The sequence below is a fragment of the Parasteatoda tepidariorum genome, chromosome 2 (genome assembly GCF_043381705.1).
Source record: "Parasteatoda tepidariorum isolate YZ-2023 chromosome 2, CAS_Ptep_4.0, whole genome shotgun sequence".
NCBI lineage: Eukaryota > Metazoa > Arthropoda > Arachnida > Araneae > Theridiidae > Parasteatoda > Parasteatoda tepidariorum.
Genome location: NC_092205.1, coordinates 90162148 through 90183331, shown reverse-complemented (window position 1 = coordinate 90183331; position 21184 = coordinate 90162148). Strand labels below are relative to the sequence as shown.

Here is a 21184-nt window from a genome sequence, read left to right as displayed (position 1 = left end):
TTAAAACAAAAATTGAAAAATAAAATCAAAATCTTAAGCTAAATAAAAGTCACTGGACAATTAGAACTAGTCTCACAAAGCAAAAGCACTAAACAGAAGTAGCAGTACGCTGTAAATTTTTATACTTAATAAATTTTACCTTTTCTATATGAACCAAACAAATTTTTATCCTTATTTGCAATGTTATTTACATTAGATTTTGTGAGTAAAAAAAATATCATTGAATGAGGATGGAAGCATAGGGGCAACCATCAAAAATTTTTTTAGGACTGAAATTATTCTTTGACCAATTAACATAGTCTAGCGATATTTAATCGAATTTTTAAAACAATTCTTTTAACAAACGAAACAAAATTAACAGCTAGCCTCTTATCTGTATTTACACCAATTTTAGAATTACACAACAAACTTTTTCTTGAAAACATTCATATCTCTACGTATTTTTCACTTTATCATCTTTAATGTTTTGCCTATTACCTAAAATAAAGCTTTCATAAAAAGTAATATTTTATTTTCACAAATTATTCTTAAGTTTTTTTAAAGGATATTTTTTTTTTTTTTAAAATTTAAATAAATATCAATTGGAGGACGGAATTTAGCCTACTGATCATTTCTCAAGATTGATATCAGTTCTCAGGATTGAAGAGTTCAGGACTTAAAAAAGGTCCTCCCATATACAAATGAATGAAAACTTTTGTTATTAGCTAGATTTACAAAATGATTTATTAATTAAAATTTGTAAAATATTAATTTGCATTTGAAGAATCAAAAAATAATGTTTTTTTTTTTAAATCACAAAACGTGCTTAAAATACTTAGTTTATTTAAATAAATCTACATTTACTAAGGGAAAAAAAATGGGAAGAAAGTTTCAAAATATCAATCAAATAGTATCAAAAAAGTAAATTTATTTTTCCTCCATGTTCACCTATATTTCATTCAAAAATTATGGCGACGTGAGTCAAAAAGTCAGGATTACAAACAAAACATAACAATGATAATTAAAAATTACTAAGAAATAATTTCAGCAAACTGCAACATGTTTAAAAAAATTGCTTGCAAGATTAATGAATAATTAACTAAAATTTCATCACTGTTTTTTCTAACTTCTATAAAATTGTGTTAAAACGAACACATAAATATTAGAAATTAGGAAAAAATCTTATTCTAACTCATAAGACCTCAAACTCACATAAGTACCAATCTCTTGAGCGTATAACAAAATTAAGAATAATGAAATCACTGCAAAGAAATATATAGATACAACAAAACGAAAACTTGCAACACATATAAAAATAAAACTAGTACCTTTAATTTTTTTCCTTTATAGTGAACATGAATTAGACAAAGAATTTAGTCTTTTTTAAAAAAGGCTTAGAAAAAAAATAGCTATTGCTCTTTTAAATGCATACCAACTGTCTTCCAAATGTAATTTCCTTATATGTAAAGAAATTCTTAAAGAGCGCTCTTTTCCAAAAAATATTGTAAATTATCTTTTAAATCAATATTGCTATAATAATTCAAAATTTGTTCAATCTACAAAGCGTATTAAACTAAGAAATATTTTGCTACCCAAAAAATATCTTGATATGTCTTAAGGTAGAGTAGTCAAACTGTTATACACTATGACCCATTTTTCAAAAAGTTGAATTTATAGCAACTAGCTTTATCATCAGTTCATAGAGGTTTTATCAGACAACAATACACATTCTTTCTGAAAGATGTATTGAATGGCATTATCATAACCCATGAATTACCAACTAATGATAGAAATGAATTCCCTACAGTTCTGTAACTGGCAGGACAAAACTGAAATAAAGTAAACTGTAGATAGAATCATTGTAGTAAGTAGTAGTATCAAACTGTAGATAGATCAAAATGACTAAAAGTCCAAAATATAAGAATCAATATTTTATGCACATTTTTTGGTGCAACTTACCTCACATTTTTAAAAATTAAATCAAATTTATCATCAACACTAAATATATACATAAATACTTGATATGAATAAGTACAGCAGACAGGGTTTGCTGGTTTAAATCAGTCTTTTTAAAGGGTTACTTTAAAATATAACCAAATAAGTACAGTGGAGCATTGTTTATACGACGATCACTTATAGGACGTTTTAGTGTGGTCCCAAATCAGTCCTATTAATTTTAATGTAAAAATATATTGTTTATATGACGCACAGAATCGGTTATACGTCGGTTTTTAGATTTTGTTCACGTTCATTTAATTTTTTATTTTTTCTTGTGTATTTTAAAAAAAGGCGGCATTTGCCAACATGAATGATACAGAAAAGGGTGCCAANTTCTTAAAATAATACAGACCATCAACAATTTCACGTTCTGATAGTTTATAAAATTATTTTATTTTAAAAAATATACAATTTTAGAAAGAGTAAAGATTAAAAGTTACTTATTTTAAATCTTGTTAAGCAATAAATACAGTGTCACACTGTACTTGCTAGAAATGTACATGAAATGTGCTTTTCAGAGTTTTTAAATTTATATTTCAGTTAATTTTTAGAATTTGTTTCTGTTATCATTGCAAAAAAAAATTCATTGTATGTATGTGGTGTTTTTATTAATGATTCTAATATTTTTAAAATACAATTTTTATGCAAAAGAATATAGTTCAAAAATATTTAAATTTCATTCAAAATATTATAAATTTAAATTATTTTATTTCATGCTGCATTATTTATAAGTACTATTATGCTTGCAACTTTATTGTGTTAAAATAAAGCTTATTCTATATTACTAAATTATTGGTAGTAAAAAAAAAATTTTCTTTCCCTTTTTAACTTTGTATACACCTCATTTGATATTTTCAGTCCCTTCAACCATTCCATTACTTTCAAATATTGTTTAATTGAAAATATACATTGCCTTTGCCTTAAAACATTTCTCATACTCCTAAAAGTTATACATTAAATTTTGAATGCATTTAATTAAGAAAAAAATATGATCCTTAAGCAATCTGATACAATGTTTCTAACTGAATGCTGTAACTGTAAAGTGATGCATAAGCATATTTGAAATATTCAGATACGGGTGCATAGCCAAATGCTTCAACAAAAAATAAGCACCCTTTAAGTACTTTTTAAGTACTATATACAATAACAAAATGCAAAGTAATTTTCGAAGACTTCACATAATCATAAAATAACTAATTTCTGACAAGAACTCTTTTCATGACTATTTTAGCCATTTAAAATGCTCAAGAAATTGTTAGTTTCGATATCAAAGCGGTAACTGAAGCCTGAAATAGAGAATATCTTGAAAAATGCAGCAGAGTTGCACATGAGAGTGCAATAATCTCACCGAACCCAGTTCAGGAGACACACACACGAACTCCCTAGTATTTCATCAAGCATGTAAAATGATTGACGCTTTCATACACTATGGACCGACGGTACGCTGAAATAAATTGTGGTTAAATGAATTGTGAAAAGGTCAAATAGAACAAAGTGAAAAGCACGCTTTTGCATAATAAGTGGCAAAAATTGACATGGTAAAGAAAAAAATCTCATTTTCGAAAAGGGAAAATAAAGCACTTTTTAAAAACGCCCAATGAAAAAAGCACCTTTAAGGGCTTTTAAAAGACGAAAATTCTAATTAAATAACAATTTCGAATTCCTTATCTTCAATCATAAAGGTAAATAAGTTTTGAAACTGAAAATGTCTTTTTCTAGTTACAAGTTTTTTTTTTTACAAACATCATGCCCTTTCAATTTTTTATAAATCAGATGAACGGACCAAATATACAACCCAATTAAACCATACATGTGACATATGGTATGCCGGAAAATCGGGTCTTTAAAATTAACCTTTTAAATCTATTTTGAAAGTATATAAAAATTGCACTCTAGAGTATAATTGCTCAAAAAAATGGAACTGAAATAAAATTTTACTAGTAATTTATTTTTCAACCATCAATGATATGATATCATGTAAAATATCATAAATGTTCTCTATTTAATTGTTATTCCACCAGGTAAATTTTAAGATAGTCCACAGATTGTTAGACAAGATTCTAAACTCCTACCAGTCAACATTAGAGAAATAAAATAACTGAAATTTTACTAGCGACATTTTTTTGGGGCTATGAGCATTAGTTTTCATACATCATGCATAATCATGAAAGTCAACATTGGAAATAATATAAGCACTTACATTTAACGAAGTGAAAAATACGCATATAAATCTTCATCTAAAGATTTTTTTCAAACCATTATTTATAATTACTTAAGCTATAAATACTCAACATACTGCCGTACTGGCAAAAGCACCATCTATTGAGAAATATTTTTGCTATCAGCGGATATTTTATCACTACAACTTTTTTTAAAAATTTATTCAACAAATACCGAGAAATTTGAGAATATATGGGGAAACAGGAGATAATCGTAAAATACAGGAGTCTTTGTTTAAAAACAGGAGACTTGGCAGGCATGTAAAATTAAATAGTTTAGGTGACATCAGCTATGGTGAAATATGCGTAGAGATGGATTTAAATTAATTAAAAGGGGAAGGAGCAGATGCTGTATAATTTGGGTTCTACTATTCTATCTGTCTGATATAAACTTATACATTTTATAACAGTATTTTCAATAAAAAATTTTAAAAAATAATAATAATAAAAATAAGCATGAAATACCTTCTGGAGTCAATTTGGAATTGCTACTGGAAGATAAGATTTCTGTTATGTCACTTTCTACAGACTTGCTTTCATCATAGTTTATACTAGATGGAGGAACTACTTGTGTTTCATGTACAGCCTTCTGAACAACTGGTTCTACAGTTGATATTAATTCATTATCTATTTCTGGGCTCTCATGAAGGCTTTTATCAGCAGCTGAATGATCAGCCCGATTAGATATACTAGAAATCGAAGTCAACTCTTCAGAAACCTCGTGAGATTTTTTCTCTTTCGAACAATTGTAAATAGAGTCTTGTGTTTCTAACGTTGGTTCAATAACTTGAGAAATGCTTTTATCAGTTTCATAAACAGTCTTATTAATACTATTTAAATCAACATCTTTGAGGCTGGGCAAAGAATGTTTTTCAATGCACTCAACATTTCGGCTAATTTCTAAATTGTCAATATCTGATGAGCTTTCAACATCAGCCAGACTCTCAACATCACCTAGTTCACTATCTTCTGGTTCAGCGTCTATTTCATTCGAACTAATAATTGTTTGAGAATCTATAATTCTTGTGTCTTCAACAGAAGAAGATTTAGATAGAGGTTCACTTTTCTCATTTAGAGTTGCAGCCACTTGAGCTGCGAATTGAACACATATGTTTGGATCTGAATTTTCCTGAAAAGAAAAAAATAAATAACTTCATTTTAGAACATGGCTTAATGAGACATATTTTGCTGTGAAAACAAAACTGTTATTTTTATACAATCGTGGAATAAGAGAAGTTGACATAACATCTTACAAGTGAGGTCATACCCTCAGGAAGACTGCCCTATCTTCTGTCCCATGTCCACATAATTGAAAGTTATTTTTATTCATGATAATATCACAATTGCAAGCTTAACATGACAGTTTTGGATTAGGATGTCAAAATAGAAGTTCAGACACAATAACGAGGAAAACTTTTGCATACATAATTATTTTCTTTTGCTTCATTTAAGGTTGTAATTCACTTCTACTTAGCTAATTAAAAATAATGTTACTAAAGATTGTTGAAATATATATTTCCTTCTTAAATTATGAAAAATGTCCTTGTCCATAATTTTACTATATATCCATAATTATAATATATACCTTGCTATATATAAGGGGAGAAAAATAAAAACTTATCAGTAGTGACATTTTGCAATCAAAAGGGCTGAGAAAATAGGATATAGTGTGGCTTTGAGAACTCCTCCAGACTAAAAGTCTAGGGCTGTCTGCTTCTATGGTAACAAGCGAGAGCACATTTCCAATGGGGGTGAAATGGGGGAAAGAAGGTGTAAATTGGTACTCACGACCTACGCTAAGATTAAGACAAAATTATTCATCCCAGATCCCTATTCGAAGTGACCTTTCCTCATAACCATAGTGCCCACCCCGACGCGAGACGGGTGTCCGGAGTTCTCCTAAAAGCCGCACTATAAGTAGACAAAGAATTGCAAGTGAAACCACACCATCAAGGGGATTGTTTGTTGTGTCAAATGATTTATTCTGTGGTGCATTTGAAAAATCAACGTAAGTGACAAAAAAAAAAAAATTCAAAATAGAGATAAGATATTTTGCATCTTTGGAAAGCTACATATTGCAAAAAAAAAAAAAAAATTGTTTCAAAAATAAATTTTGTGTTATCAGTTTTTTGAAAATCTATTTTAGCGTTCATAACATTAGCAATAGAAGGAAAGTAGTTGTCAAACCACTTTTCTTGGAATCAATCGTGAAGCACTTTTATTAGTTTTCCAATTGCCCGGCACTATTATCATAACTAAACTTAAATTTTAATAGTAATTATATAATTGCACAGTTAATATGGTTCACTATTATAGATCAGGATAGTATCATAAAAGTTCAAAGAAAATAACAGGGACTAGATTTCATATGAAAGCTTAATTCTTTTAATAATTCCATCTTCCTTACTCACAACAAAATAGAGCTCCTAAATATCACCATTAATGCGTAATTTCCAACATTTCGGGATTTTGAAATGCCTTCCAAGCAGTAATGAACTAAAGCAGAAACTTAATCAGAACTATTAGTCTAATTGACCTTATAGTTGAAATAGTCTATTTATAATCGTTAACTAAATTCAGTTAATTGTCATTTATCAAAATATATTACTTTTGCTACCACAAAGAAAAATATTTTCTGGATTTACGGAAATTCCGTAGCAGACTGAGAGTGTGATAGTCTATTGTCAGTTTTAAATTATAAAAGTCACTACTAATTTATTCCATTTACTATACATAATAATTTTTTATTTAAAAAAATTAAGCATATTCTTACTAACTTTACACATTTTTAAATACAGTAGAACCCCGATTAACCGAGTTAATGTGGACCAAGACTAACTCGGATAACCGAAAAACTCGGTTAAAGCGAAAAATGCAAATTAAGATAAATCGTGTAGGTTTAAATGTCTATTTTAACAAATACAAAGGGGTCCTTAATTGTTTTTTGTATAACTTTACTTTGGCGTTTTTCTGCAGCAATGTTTCGCCATTTTTTTAAAGATAACAGGATTGCTGGTGTTGCTTCTTCTTGTTGTATNTCGATAACTTTAATAAAAACTTAAGTTTTATTTAAGGCTTTTTAAGTATTTTTAAACTATTGGTAAATTAGGGAAAAAAATGTTACAAATCAGAAATTCAAATCAAATATATCAAGAAACAAGCAGCATTTGAATTCATATACAAGATCATTATTTTAGTTATTAAATTGTTCCCTTTAAAGAATATAGTTTTAAAACTTGCACAATATTTTTATCCCTTATTTAACCCACTGACAGTCATTCACGTAAAAAGTCACGATGGTAATTCATGTAAAAAGTCATATCTTAACCTGCAATCTGCTTCACATAGCAAAACCGGCTTTCCTAGTTATGATAGGGATAGTGTATTAGGGAGAAACATTCTCCCAGTAATAAAGAAGGCTCATAATCTTTTATACATTTAATAAAAATATAAAATCAATTTCAAGATCTTTCTCATAAAACTTTGATATCAACTTAATTTTACTTATTTGTCAAACAGGGTGCGTAGTCAAATTTTTCAACAAAAAATAAGCACCTAAGTACTTTTTATGCACTCAAAAATATTTTTAAGCACTATATACATTAAGAAAATACAAAGACTTTACATGATCACGACAAAATAACTAGTTCCTGTTATATTATATTTAATGTATAAATGACATTATATATTAAGTACTGAATATTTTTCAGTACTTTAAAAAAATATCATAATTAGGATATGAGTAAATTTTCTCCTATTGTTGAAAGTTTTTCATATATATATATATATATATATATATATTAACAAAATGCAAAATAATTTTCTAAGACTTGATATGATTATGATAAAATAACTAGTTTCTAACAAAGAACTCTTTCTCGATTACATAAGTCGTCATAAAAACAACTTATTCACAATTTTCAATATATTCACTATTGAGGGACTCAATCTATATTTAAAATAATCACTTTATTTAATTAAATAAAAAAAATTACGTAAAAAAATTGTGCAAGGAAAAAAAAAAAGAAAAAAACAATTTTAGATGAATATCACTATGTTTATCAGATGAAGAATGACAAAAGTTAACTGTCTAATATGCATGGAACAGGATGATCTTACAGCTGAAAACAAACCACAAACTGAATGTATAACAATCTCTCCATAGAAAAAAAATAGCACAAACTTTTAATAATTCTATTTACGGTTAAATTTTACAAAATTGAGATACGTTTTAGACTACAAATAATCCACATTAAAAATGCTTTCAACCATTTTTAATTAATTTTCACGTTTATTCTATTATGTAGCCAAATTTTTTAACAAAACTTTCCCAGCAAACACTTTTTTATCAATTCAGTCACACGTCTGCTCTCAGCCAACACTACAAAGATGTTAGCCACAGGTTAATGGCAAACTACACGTATTGTGGCACTACGAAAATGTAAAGATTGTTCTGTATGTTCAAACAGAAATATTAAAGGCGGAAGATGCCAAACTAATTATTTTTGCGACACATGTTCACGAAAACCAGGGCTTCATATTGGAGACTGCTTTGAAAGATACCACACGATGGAGAACTACAAAATATAATTTTTACACAAAATTAAAACATATTATTGTGTAACATATGTTTAAAAAAGAATTATAAATTTTATTTTTCCTTCATAATCTTGCATATTATGTATTACTGTTTGTTCAATGAAAATTATTTCCGACTAGCACGACACCCATGAATAAACTTAATATCATTGCAAAGGGTTAATAAGTTAGTGCTTAGGTCTTAAAGGATCGTGCTAATCAAGAAATGCAGCTTTCATTAGGTCAATGACAAAATACCTTAAGCTCAAGAGAATTAATTTGGAATTTAGTCTAGAGGCTATACTGTGCCAGACAAAAAAATTTTTTAGGTATTCAAAAAGCGTTAAACACTAGGTAATGACATAAGAAAAAGAAAGAATTGATTTGGATGAATTGAGTTTAATGACAGAATTTAGAGCATTCACTATGCATTTTAAATAAGCCGATTCAATGGTGTTAACTAGGTCTGTATAAGGAAGAAGAAAAAAAAGGGAAAATGACTGGGGTACTTCAGTTAAATGAACAAGAGTATAAACATGCACTTGGAAAACATTTTTCTTAAAAATAAAATAAAAAAAGACAGGCAACAGCAGTTTGATAAATTCCATCTAATAAAATTATTAAATATAACCCTTATTTTCTTTCATGACAAGAGAATTTAATTATATCTATTATTCTTTATTATACAATTAAATTATGAAAAGTCTCATATGAAAATATGACAATAATGTTAATTAAATATAAATAAATTTAAATGTATTTAAGAAATTCAAATTTTTGAAAACAATTTCTATCATACATGAATAGATTTAATCTTATAAAATTATTATATATGCCCCCAATTTCACTTTATGACAAGAGAATTCAATTATATCTTTTCTTCTTATGCTATTAATCTAGCCCTAAAAATCTTGAAACAAAAAATCTGGTAGAAGATACCAATTCAGAAGATTTTTGGTGTACATATTCATGAATTATGAAAGATTTTTTCAAGTTCAGAATTCTTAGTCTATTGAAAGCAAGTAAAAGGCAGATTTAAGAAAGATGTGCAGAATAATTGCATCACTGAAAAGAGAAGAAAACAAGTAACAAATTTATCACTGCTTAGATTTAATTTGATTTTATCAATCTGAACAATCTCAGTGTAGACTACGGCCCATGAATGAATTAGTCTTAGACTATTACTTACAGTTTCTTTTTCTGGAGTTGGACGAGAACTCTCCTCATCAGTGCTGCCATCAAAAATGTTTTTTCCCGTTGCAGGGTCGATTATTGCTAGTGCTTTTGTTTTCTTTTGTGTCTGCTGAGCAGGCTGCGGAGTAATTTGTTGTGCCGGTGCAATGGGGTTGGTGTAAGTTGGCAGGGACTGATAGAAACCTTTAAATGAAAAGAATAAAAATTATTAAATTACATTGCAAAAAACATTTTAAATAATAAAAAAAGTAGTAATGCACATTATACCATTTGAATTAGCTTGTGGTGGATTATGGTATGGAGTACCCCATTGATTATTAAGATAAACAGGCTGGCCAGTTGCTGCTGGGAATATTATGTTCTGGGGAGGACTAAATGGCCTCTGTTGATACTGAAAATAACCAAATATATTAACTAAGCAAAAATTTACATAAAGCACAGAAAATGTTTTCCAAGTAAAACAAAGAAAATACAAAGATAAATGAAAACATTAATTTCATTAATGATACTTGTGAATTTTTGATAATGGGAAAGTGATTTAAAAGAAGGCCACTTAGGAAAAATTAAAATTTCATGCACATACCATCTTCAACAACCAATATATTTCAACATGGGTGCCACTCTTCAGTCCTGAGGACTGAAATCAGTTTGAAGAGAAGATCAATGGATTTTATTCAATCCTCTCTTTTTTTCGATATATTTTAAAAAATTAAGTTTTCAGAAAATAAATATACCATTTTCCTTTTTAAAAAATGCAAAAAACTTGTTACAATAAAAGAAGAAAAACTTGAAAACTTTGTTATTTTTCATAATTATTGCAAATGACCGAGTAATGATGTCACACCACTATGAAAGAATGGGATTAACAAACATCAACATCTGCTTGTGCACACAAAATTTGTATTGTTAAATCTGAGCCTGCTTGAGTTAGTAATTTTTCTTCTTCTCCTCAACACTTTGGGGTGCTGGACAAAGCTAAATTATGATTATTTTCCTCAAAAAAAATCTAACTAATAGCTCTAGGACAAAACATTTATTATACAGTAGATGCCGCTTAATGTGATCACATCGGGACAAACGTGATTTGATAACAATAACCGATTGATTACAATACAGTAAACGAAAAAAAATTTAAGATAAAAAATGATTTTTTTTACATGCATATTAAAATAAAAATTATTTTAAATTAGGAGTTGTTGCTGTAAAACTCTATAGCATTTAATAGAAATTAATGTACACTAAAGAAAAAGAATTAGTTAGTATACTTACATGAACTGCAGAAAACAATACAAAATACAAAAGGTTAATTATTAACTGAAAAAGAAATCATCAATTGTCGATTGCTTAGCATTCTTCAAAGCAAGTCATTTACGAATCGCTCATAATCATAATGTTTATGAAAGTGTTCCGCGTCAGCTTTGTTTTGCACACCTAGACCTCGATAGCAGTTTCGGGTTCATCATCGGCATCAGAATCTTGTGACGAAGCTTGATCTTTGACACATACGGCTTCGCAAATGTCCTCATCAGTTAACGAAGTAGAATTCTCAACCTTCTCGTCGATCTCCATCCATGCTTCAAAATCCTCAGCATTCATNGAAATTATGATGGTTTATATAAGTTTCTTCTGTCAGTAAGTATTCTCAATTCTTTTTTTTTAATAAGTGTATATATAAAAAAAGATTTATAATTAATAACCATCTTCTAAGTTTATATTTTAAAAAATATTATTTTTCAAGTGTATTTCCACGCATGTGATAATTGATAAGAATCAATGTGGCGTCGATGTGGTGCCCACTATTTAACATTTTTAAAGATGTAACCCTCTTTGTTTTCAAATAACCTTTTCACAGTACCCTTGCAACAATTTTTTTTTAAATAAAGGTATAATCATTCATTTTGTGGATGCTTTATATGCTCCTTTAACTTATAATCAATAATTCATCTTCAAAAAATAATTAAACTGTCTAATTTTTTTTAAACTTTAAAAAAAATTGAGCAAATTCAAAATTTTTAAATCTATTTTAACATTTTCAAATTTTTTTCTTCTTAGTGCTTACAATATTCATCTTAAAAATTTTGTGCATTCATTTGTTGATATATTAATTAGAATATTTTTTATAGATTACTTTGTAAAAAAGTAGAAAAAAAAGGTTAAAAATTCCCGTTAGGTAAAGGCTGTAAAAATTATAATATTTCATAAAATGCTTATTCCATGCACAGTTTAAATAAGTGTATTATACTCCAGATAAAAAAGTTTACTTCAAAGCTTTATCTTAAATAGAAAAAATTCCTTAGGGATTTAATTAAGATTAAAACACAAAATTATCATCTATGAGAAAAAGCACTTTAAAGTCTGTCTGCTGAGTAAGTTTCTATATTAGGGCAATTTAAAATCATTCATAACCTTTTAAAAATGTAAATAGAGAGATGGCTTTTTTAGTGCATTTGAAATAGTTTCAAGTCTTATTATATGCAATAAATCTTTATGTTGATATTTTGGTCATTTTTTGGGTAATGTGACCCCTTAATTATTTGGAAAGCAATGGGTAACCGGATTTATATGCAGTACTTATTATAAATATAAATCTAGTGACATTTCATACGTTATTGTATATTAGTGGGGGGGAAAATGACAGCCTACACGAAATTCTTAGCCATGTTTATCGCAAGTGTGGCATATCTATCAGAGATAACTGTAATCCCCAGCAATATGACAATTCTAATTGAAAGCATAGTCAAGTCAAAAATTTTGACTCCTCTCTTCACTTAATAACTACTCTGATCAATATTAAAAACTAACTTATATACATATATCACATAATATATGGTTTGAGTCACTGTGTGCACAAGCAATCTGCATAACTTCAGACATAAAGGCTTAAAAGTCCAGTAGTTTAGATGACACAATAGAAATCATTCAAGTGAAAAAGCAAACTATTTTTACACAAGATACGGCAATTTCAGATATTTCAAGGGACATAAATGCAATACCAAACAAAACAAATTAAAATTTTAAATAATTTGATAAATTTTATAGTTGCATACTAGAGATGTAACGAAATGGCCAAATAGAATACCAAATATTCGGGGGGGGGGGNGGGGGGGGGGGGGATCTGTCTAATAGAAACGTTAGAAATATATAAGATAAATAAACTGACTAACAGCTATATATATGTATGTACCATAATTTCTAAGAGATGCACTAATAAAGTTTATTTTATTTTACTTAATTAATACTTATTTGAATTAAGTATTTTTAGCTGTTTAATCATTTGATTTCATAATACTTAGGTATTTCCAACCAAATTACGATAAAGCAGTACTATTTTGCATTTAATAAGATTCTTATCAATTTATTGTATTTTTATTACTTATTCTAATTATATTAAGGTTCTTAACCACTTGCTTTACATAAAACTAGAGTATTTCCAATAAGTAATAAATTTTGTAATGCATTTGTGATTGTGTTGTGATCTGAATTGTGCACAATCAAATTATCAAAATTCTCTCTGATCTTAAGTAAGATTGGATATATATTTGTATTATGTATTTAATAATTACTTTAATGATAGTTAAAAGGTTAATCATTTATTTTATATATAACATGTTATTTGTAACAGATGCATTAACTCTAGGATCGATGACGATGGTACGGCGTTTCTGAAGAAAAGAGCTTCCTTTTTAGTCAAAATTTACAAGTGCATCATATATCCAAGTATATCTCGGAAATTACAGTAGTTGAAACTGAATATAATATATATATAGTGGCTGATTATTAGTTATAGCCTTTTTGCATACAATTAAAAAAATACTAGAATATAATGAAAAATAGATATAAAAGGCATAAAACTTTCATTTTATCAAAGCATCCAATCAAAAACTTTTTATTAAAAATAGGTGCCGTTACACAAACAAGTTCATGCAAAATTAACCTAATAGTCCAGTAAAAAAATATCCAGTAGGGTTGGCAGCTATAAATTTGTAAATTGCCTAATTCACAAACCTTGCTATAAGAGTTGTGAATGCTTACAAAAAAAAAAAAAAAAAAAAAAAAACATAACCACCAATAACTCTGAAGTGAAAAAATAGGATATAAATCACCATGTGTTGAAAATAAAAATAATTGTGAATACATATTTTTATTCAAAAACTTCATTTTAGAATATAGAGTATTATCATTACAACATTTAGAATTGAAACAATTAGTTGAAAAGGTTTCTTTCTTACATGAACCCATTTACGATTGTATAATTAAAGCAGATCAGGGATGAGATTGGATAAAAGGCAAAAAAGCTGAATTTCCATGCATGCAATCATTTAATAATAAATTTCAGACAATTTAAGATAATAAATAACTATGTGTTGATATCAAATTGTGTACTAATTTATTAATAATTACAGCGACACTTAACATTTAGAAAAAAGTAAAATTAGCAATTGAAAAAATAAAGTTAGAAATCATATTTTTCTTCAGTTCACAAAAAAGGAAACAATTATTACTTGAGAATCTGCCTAGTTTAGCACATTAAACTACTGAGAACATACTTTAACATTACATTTCTTTTAATAAATACTATTACGTGATATATAGCAAAAATATCAGTAACATAATTTTTTAAATTATTTAGAAAGGAAAATAAACTTTTACAGTTGAAATCACTATGTTCACATTATAATCAGATCTAGCTAAAGCCCTGAGAAAAATATCAATAATTGTGAAGTAGAAGCATTTAGTAGCTCCCTAACATACAGAAATTGCTATTTTAGTTTGAAAAATTACATGATAATAAGCAACTGTTTAGATATTTATTTCTCAATTTATAAGAATTTTGCATTTTATAGGAAAAATAACAGCAACATTTTAAAAATTATTTACAAAAGTAAATAAAGTTTCACAAATGAAACACACAAATGAAACTAATTATGGTCTTTAGCTGCAATTTTTTGAAACATTTCTTTAAAAGTTAAATTCTCTTTTGCTTTTTAATTTCAGATCCCTGCATTTATGTTGACATAGGATCTATATCTGCAGAGGCAGACCTAGATATTCCATTTGAAGTTTTTGATAAGTTTCTTTTTTTTTTTGTCTCTGGTGAAACTTATGTCATAGCTTCTTATTTGTCAGTAAGAATTTCATTATCTTTACTGTCATTTGTGTGTTTTTTTATGTGTTTGAGTCGTTGTCTTTTAGCAGCATATGAACATAACTTCTTTACCACCTCCTTTTCTTTTAGCACATTTATTCGGCTTTTTTACCCCTTGAATACAAATGGCGATCTTATATTCTAAAATCTGATGAATAAGAAACATGACATTGGATTTTAAAATCATGTAAATATGAAACTCTACAGTAGATTCCAAAAATCCAAAACATGCCGTGTAACTCTTAAATCGCGTAAATACGAATCCCAATGCCTAATTTTTAAATCGTGCATGAATACGAAAATTGATGTTAGATATTCAACCACATAAATAAAGCACGACATTGGATTTTAAACTCGAGTGAATACAAATCGCGATATTGGATTTTTAAAATTTGTACATAAGAATAGCAATGTACGATATTTAAATCTCGTGAATAAGAATCGGAAAGTGCAAATTTTAAATCAGTTTAATAAGAGAATCGATGTTTGATATTAAAATCGTGAGAATAAGAATAGAGATATTAACAGATTCCAGGCTTTGGATTTCTAAAAAACTTGCTTGTATTGTTATGTCACATAAATACGAATCACGATGCATAATTAATAAATCGCATAAATAAGAATCCCAATGCCTAATTTTTAAATCGTATATAAATATGAAAGCCGATGTTTGACCACATAACATGCGCCACATTTTTTTCAACGTAGAAGCAGAGTTGTCTGAATTACAAAAATATGAGCGATCACAGGTAAAAATGTGAAAAATCTTATTTTCTGTGCATAAAAGTGGAGAAAATAGCTAAAATAAGTCAAAATGCGGAAGGGTTGGCTGCTACATAGTTTGAATTTTCTATTTAGTTTTGAAAATCAAAAATAAAAATATTTTATTTCAGCGGCTGAATTTTTAGAAAAAGTGGAATGTCTATTTTTAAAAATAGTGAAACTTTTAAAAAAATCAGAGTTTTTGATAAAGAGGCTGAAATTTAGGAGACAAAAGCGAAAAAAGCGGAAATTCGCTAAAAAACGGAAAAATCTCACCCCTATGTTACACTAATTGCGAACTTGGTTGAAAATAAATTGAAGAATTTTTTATTTAAAAATGCAAATAGAAAAAAATTTAAAGAAAATTATTAACCATTTGTTGAAATTGGTGGTTCACAATAACTGGTTGCATAGGATGAGAAAAAGGAGGTAACATCTGTATCTGTCCATAGTGTGATGTTGGTTGTTGCCCAGCTTGGTTGACAACAGTTTGCAATGGTGTCCTACCCATGTTTGGTATAGTTCGTGGCACGCTACTTCGAGCTGTATAGTAGCCCTGAATGAAAAAATACATGGTAATTAATATACATTGATGACAGGAACGGAATTTAGAAAAACAAGGCAAAAGGGGGATAAGATTCTAAATAGAAACAGTATTAGAATAGTATTAAACTTATCACCTTTTTACTCAATACTGTAACAGATTAGTCTTTATTTCTCATAACAAAAATTATTCCATCAAATATGTATTCTCAAATTCAATTAATAATTTAATAAGCCAATATTGATTAAATATATATAAACATGGTCCTCTTTATTAGACAAAATGCCAACTTTTTAATCACTAAAAAAAAAACAAAAAAAAATCAGAGGAAATCTCAACATAACATTAAATATTTACAAAGTTCTACAATTTTACATCTTAAAATTTGGTAACAAGACAGAACTTTTTTCAATCTGTGACTCAATATGTCATAATCAATTATTAAATTTCAAATTACCTTAATAGCAAAAAAAATGACTAAAAAATGCACCAATTGAATTTTGCATGTCATAATGTATAAAAAATAGAGATTTTAAAAAAAAAATTTGAGAAAATTCATAATAGAAATAGCCGACAAAATGAAAGAAACCCCAAACGTATTTACGCTGCTAGGCGCAAATTGAGTGCATCAAAAAGTAAATATTGAAACGAGAGATTCGAATTTTGCAGAATTTGAGCAACTTTTTGTAGAATTTTATAAACTATGAGAAAATCAAATGCACTAACTGCAAAGGAAAAAAAATATCGAAAAAATGTGGATTTATCATGGTATGAAGCGAGTTGAAAAGTGAAAACTAATTATATTTAATTGCAGTCATTTAATAAAGGGGGCAAATATACCACATGAAATAAATACTTTTCTGTTACAAATCGGAATTAGGAATAAAATTGTTACTCATTACACAATAAGTTTTTTTTTTAAATTTAAAAATACCATTTTTTCCAGCAAATGATCTTTCAAATACTTATTATTTCGGAATCAGTTTTCAGATTATCAACTTTTCACTTTTGAGTTGGCTTCAGTAGCTCATTAAATGATTCCAGTCAAAGTTATTACGGCTTTTTTTCCCTAATTCAATCTTATCAAACTTTATCCGAAATATTTTCCCATAAAAATCGGTATAAAGAAGTAGTTATCACACACAAATGAGGACAGAGGAAGAAAAATGGGGAGAAAGGATAGAATAGATGTCTGATGAACGAGATTTTACTAAGTAACACCGAGGTATCTGCAACATTTTAGTTTTTAAAATTCATGACTTTCCATGACTAATTCCAAAAATTTTTTCTCGACTTAAAAAAATTTGCTATTTTCTCTGACAAAAACACAATTTAAAAAAGCATTATAATAACATTAATTGAAATGATAAGTATAACCAAAACTGTTATACTATGTATCTTCATATCTATAGATTTTAAAAAAACATAGTAAAGAAAGAGTTGAAGCAATAGAATAGCTAAAAAAAATACAAAAGCAAATAATTTTTTTTCTTCTGCAGAACTATATTCTAAAGATACTTTTCTTGTTCATCAGAAAGGAAAAGAAATACTCCCGATTTTATTTTCTCATTTCGGAATTAAAAAAAATTCAACAATGACTGGCTTGCTTCAGCAAGAATTTTAAATTGATAAAATTAAAAAAATTAATAATAAATAAATAAAAAAAAATTTGAAATCACTCCAGAAATGATATCCTTTCATTTTTGAAAGAACACTATAATAATTAAAGAACTTGATAAAAACATTTTCTATTTTAACAAAATATGACTGCGAGTGGAGATTTTGTTACAAGTTCAGATATTCGAAATATCGGAACACCATGAAATTGGATAGAGTTCCATTCTAAAAATTAGATTTTTTGGTAACCTAAAATCCATAACTTTCCGTGATTACTTTTTAAAAAATAGTTTAAATCATGACATTTCAAGACAAACTTTGTTCAATACCGAAATCCATGACTTTCCAGGTGCGCGGATACCCTGAGCACAATTTAAATTTTAGATCAGCGGGAACCGGGACTCACAGTTCATACAAATACTAAGAATTCTATCTTACCGGCATAGCCATAGGATTAGCACGCATCTGTTGACCCTGCTGTACTAAAGTAGCAGGCTGAGGGTTAGGTACTGGACCTGCCATCGACTGATGGTGCTGCTGAGCAGTAGGCATTCCACCAGAGTTAGTATACATTCCTGGTTGACCTGCAGCAACCTGCTTATTCATATCATGAGGTGTATTGCTTGAAACAGACAATTGTGGAGTAAAAGCATATTGCTAGAAAAAAAAAGAAGCACTTATGAAAAATAAATATAATAAAAAACTAAATCAGGGTGCATAGCCAAATCCAGGGATGAGAGTAGGCAGAAAGTAAAAAAGAGGAAAACCAAGAATAAATATATATATAAATAAATATTTGACAAAAAAAGTGCGATTTTTAAACTTGTAAACCATGTGATTATAAATCCCTATATGAGGCTTTTAAATCACGTGAATATGAAACTACATGGAATTTAAAAAATGCGAAAATACAAATCATGATGCGTAATTTTTAGATCAAGATNAAATCTTTGTAAGCCTACTTTTTTTTATCCCAAGGAAATGATTTTTAGAGAAACTTCAGAGGGAGGAATGAGGACTTCAATAATTTCGCTCTGCAGAAAATTAAATTCCTCATAAAATATTTTATTTTGTGCAAAAAAAATTTCAGCGGAAATTAGCGGGAAAAATGGAAAAATCTGAGAAAAAGCAGAAATCCGCGAATCCGCGGAAGAATCTCATCCCTGCAAATCTTTCAACAAAAAATAAGTACCTTTTAAGTACTTTTCAAGCACTCAAAAAATATTTTAAAGCACTATATAGTTAACAAAATGCATAATAATTTTCAAAGACATAAGTCTTTGAAAATTATTATGCATTTTGATCATGATAAATTATATATATCATGATTAATATTATATTAATATTATATGATCATGATAAATTGGCACGAATAGATTTTTGACAAAGAACTCTTTTCTTGATCATACTAGCCATTATAAAATGATCCAGAGATTTTTCGATTCCATATCAGAGGGTGGAAAATGAAGTCTGAAATTGAGAATATCTTGCAAAGTGCAGCAGTTGCACATGAGAGTGAATCTCACCGAACCCAGTTAAGTAGACGCACATGCGGACTTGCAATTATTTCATCAAACATGTAAAATGATTGACGCTTTCACACGCTATGGACCGACGGTACACCAAAATAAATTGTGGTTGAATGAAATGTGAAAACGTTGAACAATGTGAAAAGTTTTTGAGTAATATGTGGCGAAAATCGACATGTTAACGAAAAAAGTCTCATTTTGGAAAAGGGAAAATTAAGCATTTTTTAAAAACCGATAAAAAAAGCTTTAAGGGCTTTTTAAAAAGCCTTTAAAGGTGCTATTGAAATAACAGGGTTCATGCTCTACTTTAGAAATAAAGTTCAAGTACTTTTCAAGGACTTTTTAACACTTATAAAATTTTCAAGGACTTAAATTTTACATTTTCAACTAAAATGTTTTGACGATAATAGTTAGTTGACGATAAATGTTAGACGATAATAACAGTACTGAAAAATAAGACTTCCATCGCTCTCTTGATTTCGGAAAGTGATCTAAGTATAAAAAAAGCAAGGGTGATTGGCATGAAGTCAAGAATAAAATTCATGATTCATAAAAACGTCAGATTTGAATTTTGCACAAGGCCTATTTTAAGCTAGGTATACAACCTCTGAATAAGCAAAAATTCGGGCAGGACGGGGGGGGGGATGTTCTATATAATACTGTGATATCAATTAGATATTTAAAAACAACTCTGCCGGGAGATTTTTATTTAATATTTAAAGTGGCAGAAGCATTTAGACAGTGAAATTTAAATTGTTCTTAAATATAATTTTGAAATTTTGACCACTTTTCTAATAAGAAAATTAATCAATTATTGGATGTTGCAGCTGAATTATCATTATAAATTTATTACCGGTCAAACATTTTAAATTGAAACAGTTGCCAACTTTTGACTGTATTAATTAACCACTCATACTTGAATTAAATTTTTTTCAGTAGCGTCGATCATACGCACTTGACAGGGTCACATGAACACAAATCGTAACGAGTAGTTTTCAAATAGAGTATAAATACGAAAATCGATGTTTGATATTACAACATCGATGTTTAATATTGCAAAATTCGTGAATACGAATAGCGACATTGGACTTGCGGAAAAAATAATCGCGATATTGGGGTTTAAAAACGCTTAAGTACAAATCGCGATAATAGATTTTTAAATTGCTTTAATGGGAATTGCAAGTACAATTTTTGAATCACGCGAAAACGAATCACAACACATAGCTCTTAAATCAGTTCAATACGAAGATCGATGATTGATATTAAAATTGCCTGAATGAGAATCGAGATTTTGTCAGAATCTGGCGCAGTTCCCAATATTTAAAATTCCTAAAATCAGCCAAACATACATAAAATCCTAAAATCAAACAGTGCGTGTCATCATCTGAAAGGCGGGAAAGTCATTAACTCACACTTACGTGCGTCAAAAAGTTAAACACAGAAATGCTGGAAATAGGGCCGTTTTCCTGAGTTTTCTATACTTTTCTAGGTCATTTTGAATTTTTCAAGGATTTAATATCGTTTTCAAGTACTTCTAGGGGCCCTTGAAAATCAAAATGAAATTCAAGTACTTTTCAAGGTTTTTTCAAGGCCGTGGGAACCCTGAATAAGCACCTTT

At 28.4% G+C, this 21184-nt stretch overlaps 1 protein-coding gene across 1 annotated transcript in view; it reads right to left on the bottom strand.

The window, feature by feature from the left end:
* Positions 1-21184, bottom strand: part of LOC107440339 (eukaryotic translation initiation factor 4 gamma 3) — a 66477-nt gene that overhangs the window by 42086 nt on the left and 3207 nt on the right. The window contains 5 exon segments of the mRNA XM_071177894.1: positions 4662-5325; positions 9964-10151; positions 10236-10359; positions 16250-16432; positions 18476-18694. Coding sequence (XP_071033995.1) covers positions 4662-5325; positions 9964-10151; positions 10236-10359; positions 16250-16432; positions 18476-18694 — 1378 coding nt within the window.